At 41.8% G+C, this 7261-nt stretch overlaps 1 protein-coding gene across 1 annotated transcript in view; it reads left to right on the top strand.

The window, feature by feature from the left end:
• The window catches only part of LOC125042023 (formin-like protein 2), an 11340-nt gene extending 8407 nt beyond the window's left edge, over window positions 1–2933 (top strand). The window contains exon 3 of the mRNA XM_047637484.1: window positions 2676–2933. Coding sequence (XP_047493440.1) covers window positions 2676–2933 — 258 coding nt within the window. The remainder of the gene's footprint in view (window positions 1–2675) is intronic.
• Window positions 2934–7261: the final 4328 nt, after the last annotated feature.

The raw sequence follows: 7261 nt of genomic DNA, 5'->3' as shown, positions 1-7261 counted from the left end.
GGAAAGACAGAAGGAGGAAGGAAGGCAGGAAAGGGGAAGAGGGAGAGGGAAGAAGGGAGGAAGAAGAGAAGGGAATAAGGAGGAGAAGGAGGAAAATTAAGAGAGAGAGAGAGAGAGAGAGAGAGAGAGAGAGAGAGAGAGAGAGAGAGAGAGAGAGAGAGAGAGAGAGAGAGAGAGAGAGAGAGAGAGAGAGAGAGAAGTAGGAAGAAAGAGGTAAAAGGAGGGAATGGGGAATAGTACATATTAAGGAAAAGGAGAGATAAAAGAGGAGAAAAGGGGAAGAGAGAAGAAACGAAAGGGAGTTTAGAAATTAGGGAACGGAGAAGAACGCGAATTGGGTGCGAAGGAAGATAAAAGAAAGGAAAGAAGGAAAAGAAGAGAGCAAGGAATGAAAGAAAGAAAGTGGAGGTATGAAAGGTAGAGGAGAGATAAATTAAAGTGATGAAGGAAAGGAGGGTGAAGAGAAAGAAGGGAGGAAGGAAGAAGGAAAGGAAGGAAGAGAGGAGAGGGAGGGAGAAAGAAGGTCACATAAACTTATGTAAGCCATAAGAAAAACATACCAATTAGTCACAACGTTTCGCAGAGGCACTAGAATCCTCTTCGGGTAAAAAACAACAAAGTGAATCGCAAATAAAGTCTAAAACTCAAATGAAACACACGAATCTTAACCTAGGATCAAGTCACTAGACCTGAAAACAAACAAACAAACAAATCAGCCAAGTCATATCAGGTTAAGTCAGGTCAGGTCAGGTCAGGTCAGAGATAGTAAAAATACACGCTAACCCTAACAAGAATCCTAGACACAGGAAAGGACGTTAGACAAGGTCATAAAACAGGGCTTGGTGGTTGGAAGGGGGGGGGGGGGGAGGGGTCGTTACAGGTTAAAAAAAAAAAAGGATATGAAAGACTATCATTTCTCTTTTCAAAGGATTTACGCGTGATACTTTCAAACAGTTCTTAAAGAGGCATAGAGTTGCTTTGCGTATGAGGCACAGAAATTCTTGGTGTGTTTGTACATACGGACTTTGTTGTTGTGTGTTTGTTTTCGTTGTGGAAGTTTGTGTTGTTGTTTTAGTTGTTTTTGTTGTTAATGGTGATGATTGTGGAGATGCTACTGTCTTCATGTTACCTAAATAGTTATGTTTATAAATAACATTAATTAGCTTTGTTTAAGAATCAAAGATATATAAAAAAACAATAAACATGCTCTGATTTTATTTAGAATTTTCTCGGTCTTTATCTTTCTCTTCTTCCTCTTCAAATTTTGTCTCATATTTTTTCTTCTTCTTCGTCTTTCTTCTTCTTCTTCGTCTTCTGTCTTCTTCGTCGTCGCATTCTCCTTCTTCTCCTTCTTCTTCCTAACTTCTCTCTTTACTTCCTCCTCCTCCCTCCCTCTCTCTCTCTCTCCTCCTTCCCCCCCTCTCTCTCTCTCTCTCTTTCTCCCTCCCTCGCCCTCTCTCTCTCTCCCTCCCTCCCCCCCCTCTCTCTATCTCTCTCTCCCTCTCTCTCTCTCTCTCTCTCTCTCTCTCTCTCTCTCGTCTTTTTCACCACTTCCTCCCCTTTCTCCTCCTCTCTTTCTTTCTCTCTCTTCCCCCTTCCTCCCCTGCTTGCCCAACCCCTATTCATTAAAAGGAGACGCTAATTACTGTGTACTTAGCTCTTCCGACCAACACCAAGAATTTGGTTGAGTTCTGGTTGAAATAAGTAAATGTATGAGTAAATAAGATTGAAAAAGAATAAAAGAGAGGGAGAAAGAGGAGGGTGAATTAGAATGAGTAAATCAATGAAATGAATAAGTAAATGAAATTAAAAAGGGGGAAAAGAGAAAGAGAAATAGAAGGGCGAATTAGATAAAAACGAAAAAATAGCGAAAGATAATAAAAGGAAAGAAAGAAGAAGAAGAGGTGCTAAGTTTGAAAAAAAAAAAAAAAATAAGAGGGAGAAGTAGATAAACAAGAAGAAAACGTAATCAAACTAAGACAATAAAAAGAAAAGAAAGGAAGTAGAAGAGGAAGATAAGAAGAGAGAAAAAAAGTAGTTTGATCTGTTTTGTGAAGAAAGAACATGTTGGGAGGCCGTCGTCTGTGTTCTTCTGTTCTGCCGTTCGTGTGTTCTCTAAAGACCTGTTCTTATTGGGGGGGGGGGGGTGAAGAGGGAATTTAATTATTTTTCTTCGTTTGGTGTTGATTTTTTGTGATTTTATATATATTTTTTATTTTTTATTTATTTATTTATTTTTTTAAATTTTATATATTTTTTTTACGGTCTTCCTCTTCTTCTTCTCTCTCTTCCCTCCTTCTTTGATTTTATCCTTCTTTTTTATACTTCTTCCTCCTTTGCTTTTCTTTCTTATGATGATCTGTATCCTCTTTGCATCCTTTCCTTTCTCCTCTTTATTATTTTTCTCTTTCACCTTTTGAAAGACACGTAGAGATAGAAAAAGAAAGGATGGATAAAAGGCAGATTAAGAACAAGAAAAGATAATAAAAAAAAAAACATAAACAAAAATAGAGACAACAACAACAGCAATAAGAACAGGAAGAAGAAAAAAGAATAAGAATACGGAGCAGGAGAAAGAGGTTAAGAAAAAAAAAGGAAAAGGCGGCGTGTATGACCGCCATCAGCAGCCTCAGTGGATCATCTGCGGAACGGGACCTCTTCCTATACGCTTTTAGGAACCAGACACGCCCACGAAACGCTTGCCGCCTCAGCACCACGCCCACCGCCTCATGAACACGCCCACCGCCTCAGCACCACGCCCACCGCCTCATGAACACGCCCACCGCATCATGAACACGCCCACCGCCTCAGCACCACGCCCACCGCATCATCATCACGCCCACCGCCTCAGCACCACGCCCACCGCATCATCATCACGCCCACCGCCTCAGCACCACGCCCGTCGCCTCATGAACACGCCCACCGCCTCATGAACACGCCCACCGCCTCAGCACCACGCCCACCGCCTCATAAACACGCCCACCGCCTCAACACCACGCCCACCGCCTCATGAACACGCCCACCGCCTCATGAACACGCCCACCGCCTCATGAACACGCCAACCGCCTCAACACCACGCCCACCGCCTCATGAACACGCCCACCTCCTCAGCACCACGCCCACCACCTCATAAACACGCCCACCGCCTCAGCACCATGCCCACCGCCTCATGAACACGCCCACCGCCTCATGAACACGCCCACCGCCTCATGTACACGCCCACCGCCTCATGAACACGCCCACCGCCTCAGCACCACGCCCACCGCCTCATGAACACGCCCACGCCTCATGAACACGCCCACCGCCTCATGAACACGCCCACCGCCTCATGAACACGCCCACCGCCTCAGCACCACGCCCACCGCCTCATGAACACGCCCACCGCCTCAACACCACGCCCACCGCCTCATGAACACGCCCACCGCCTCATGAACACGCCAACCGCCTCATGTACACGCCCACCGCCTCATGAACACGCCCACCGCCTCAGCACCACGCCCACCGCCTCAGCACCACGCCTGTCGCCTCATGAACACGCCCACCGCCTCATGAACACGCCCACCACCTCATGGACACGCCCACCGCCTCATGAACACGCCCACCGCCTCAGCACCACGCCCACCGCCTCATGAACACGCCCACCGCCTCAACACCACGCCCACCGCCTCATGAACACGCCCACCGCCTCATGTACACGCCCACCGCCTCATGAACACGCCCACCGCCTCAGCACCACGCCCACCACCTCATGAACACGCCCACCGCCTCAGCACCACGCCCACCGCCTCATGAACACACCCATCGCATCATCATCACGCCCACCGCCTCATGAACACGCCCACCGCATCATCATCACGCCCACCGCCTCATGAACACGCCCTACGCATCATCATCACGCCCACCGCCTCATGAACACACCCACCGCCTCATAAAAACGCTCACCGCCTCAACACCACGCCCACCGCATCATCATCACGCCCACCGTCAGCACCACGCCCACCGCCTCAGAACCACGCCCACCGCCTCAGCACCACGCCCACCGCATCATCATCACGCCCACCGCATCATTTAGGTCAGGGAGCTACTAACGAACCCGTCTAGCATGACTAAACCTCTTTAGCAGATAGTAGATCATAGCCATACGCAAACCATCTCGATATAGTGAGGGGGTACGCTCTCGGGCAGGTAAAGGCAGTGAGGCTGGAGAGGGCTGGGCGTAAGGTGATTATAAGGTAATTATAAGGAACTTAGCAGGATGGCAGATTGGGGGATAAGCTATCGATGGCGCTGGGAGGCTTACACACAAAAACAAACACACACACAGACACACACACACATACGCACAAACACACACATACACACAAACACACACGCGCACGTACAAACAAACACACACACACACACACACACACACACACACACACTCACATACGCACACACAAACAAACACACACACACACACACACACATGCACAAACACACACACACATATATACACATAGAGGCACACACACTCATATTTATATATGTTTGTCTCGCGTGTGAGATAAACAGCCAGCCAATCATCCGTCTATCTATCCATCCATCCATCCATCCATCTATCTATTCATCCATCTGTCAATCCATCCACCCATCGATCCGAGCATTCATCTGTCCATCCATCAGTCAACTTATCTATCTCTCCATCTGTCCATCCATCCATCTATCCATTTGCCCATCCATCCATCTATCCATCCATTTATCCATCATCCATCTATGAATCCATCGATCCATTTATCCATCGATAAATCCAAACATCCATCCATCCATCGTTCTATCCATCCATCCACCCACCCATCTATCCATCCATCTATCCACCCACCCACCCACCCATCCATCCATCGTTCTATCCGTCCATCCACCCACCCATCTATTCATCCACCCACCCACCCATCTATCCATCCACCCACCCACCCACCTATCCACCCATCTATCCATCATCCATCCACCACGTAAACCTTTCCCTTTCTTCCTGTTGACAAGCATTGACCTCTGCAACGTCCTGCAACATATCTAGAGTTGTCAGCGAGTCTTTACGAGAGCCCTGAGCCGCGAGATAGAATCGCATTGAAAATTGAGAGGTAGGCGGAAGTGAAGCTGGTTGCAAGATCTGTGGGCAATTTTTCAACATGTCCCCCTGGAATACATTACAACGGAAACGCGTGAGGTTTGTGCAACAGTGTGGGAGACTTTGAAGTAAATGTTACCTGCGTAATGGATTTTTATGCTGATCTATATTTTCTGTGGATTTGCATATTCATTGGTATTCAGTATGGAAATTCCACTCATCATCTTTCTGCAAAGGAAATCTGCCAGAAATGACCAAAGTGAATATCAATGATTAAAATGAGGATAGAAATCATAATAAGGATTTTATTGTCAACGTCATACAAATCAAACTCTTATTGATAACAAAGATAAACTTTATAATCATGATAACAATGAAAATAAAATACTACTACTGCACTACAACTATTATTACTTGCAATGATGATGATAAAATTAATAATAATGAAATATGTAATAATATAAATGGAGATAATGATAGCGATGATAATGATGATAATAATAATGATGATGATAATTAAAATAGTGATGATAATAATAATTATAATACTTATGATAAGGATAATGGAATAATAGTACCAATAATAATAATAATAGTAATAATGATCATAATGATAACGATAATAGTAATGATAATAATAATAATGATAATAGTAATAATAATAATAAAAATAGTAATAATAATAATAATAATAATAATAATAATAATAATGGTAATAATAATAATGATAATAATGATAATAATGATAACAATGTAACAACAATGATAATAATAATAATAATAATAATAATAATAATAATAATGATTTTAGTAATAATAATGATGACGATGATAATAGTAATAATAATGATACTACTAATAATAATGATAATAATAATAGTAGTAGTGACAATAACAGTAGTGATGACGATGATGATGATGATGATAATAATAATAGTAATAGTAATGATAATAATAATGATGATAACAATAATAACAATGATAATAACAATAATAATCATAATAATAATAAGGATAATAATGATAACAATGATAAAAATAATGATAATAGTAGTAATACTAATAATAATGATGATAATAGAAATGATAATAGTATTGATAATAATAACAATGATAATAATAATAATAATAATAATGATAATGATAATAATAATAACAATGATAATAATAATAATAATAATAATAATAATAATAATAATAATAATAATGACAATAGTGATAATAATAATAATAATAATAATAATAATAATAATAATAATAATAGTTGGAGAAAGGAAACGCAGTAGCAAATTTTAGGCCCATCACATGTTTACCTCTGTTGAGGGAATTGCTGACAGGGATCTTAGCGGAAGAACTGTTTGAACATCTTGAGCAAGCAAACATATTACCATGGGAACAAAAGGGATGCAGAAAAGGAATCCGAGGGACAAAAGACCAACTACTCATTGATAAAATGATAGTGAAAAATTGTAAGAAACGCTTAACATCACTGGCTGTTGCATGGATTGACTACCGCAAAGCACATGGACATGGTGCCCCACAGTTGGATAGAGAAGTGCGTGAATATGTTTGGAGTAGCATTGAATATCAGGTCCTTCATATGTGAATCTATGAAACATTGCAACACAGAGCTGAATGCAAAATAGACTTGGAAATGTGAAAATAAAGCGAGGAATTTTTCAGCGGGATACCCTATCCCCACTCCTGTTTGTAATGACAATGATCCCATTGACACAAACATTATCTATGAAGTCAAGAAGAGAGGCGAGAGAATCAACCACTCACTGTTCATGGATGCTCTAAAACTGTTTGCGAAAAATGAGGATCAAATAGACAGTTTAGTAAATACAGTAAGAATATTCTCAGAAGATATCAAAATGGAGTTTGGATTATCAAAATGTGGCGTGTTTCTCATGAAAAGAGGAAAGATAGTTGAGAGTGGTGGTCTGCGCATGCCAGATGATACAATGATGAGAAATATTGAGGAAAGTGGATACAAGTATCTTGATATTTTGGAAACGGATGGCATTAAACATGATGAGATGAAAGAACAATTGACGAAAGAATACATCAGAAGAGTCAGAAACGTACTGAAATCAAAGCTAAACGGGGTAAACATAAATTCAGCCATCAATTTAAGAGCGGTTTCAATCC

Source organism: Penaeus chinensis, chromosome 31 (genome assembly GCF_019202785.1).
Source record: "Penaeus chinensis breed Huanghai No. 1 chromosome 31, ASM1920278v2, whole genome shotgun sequence".
Lineage (NCBI taxonomy): Eukaryota > Metazoa > Arthropoda > Malacostraca > Decapoda > Penaeidae > Penaeus > Penaeus chinensis.
The sequence above is the reverse complement of the archived record's forward strand: the minus strand, read 5'-3'. Positions and strand labels throughout refer to the sequence as shown.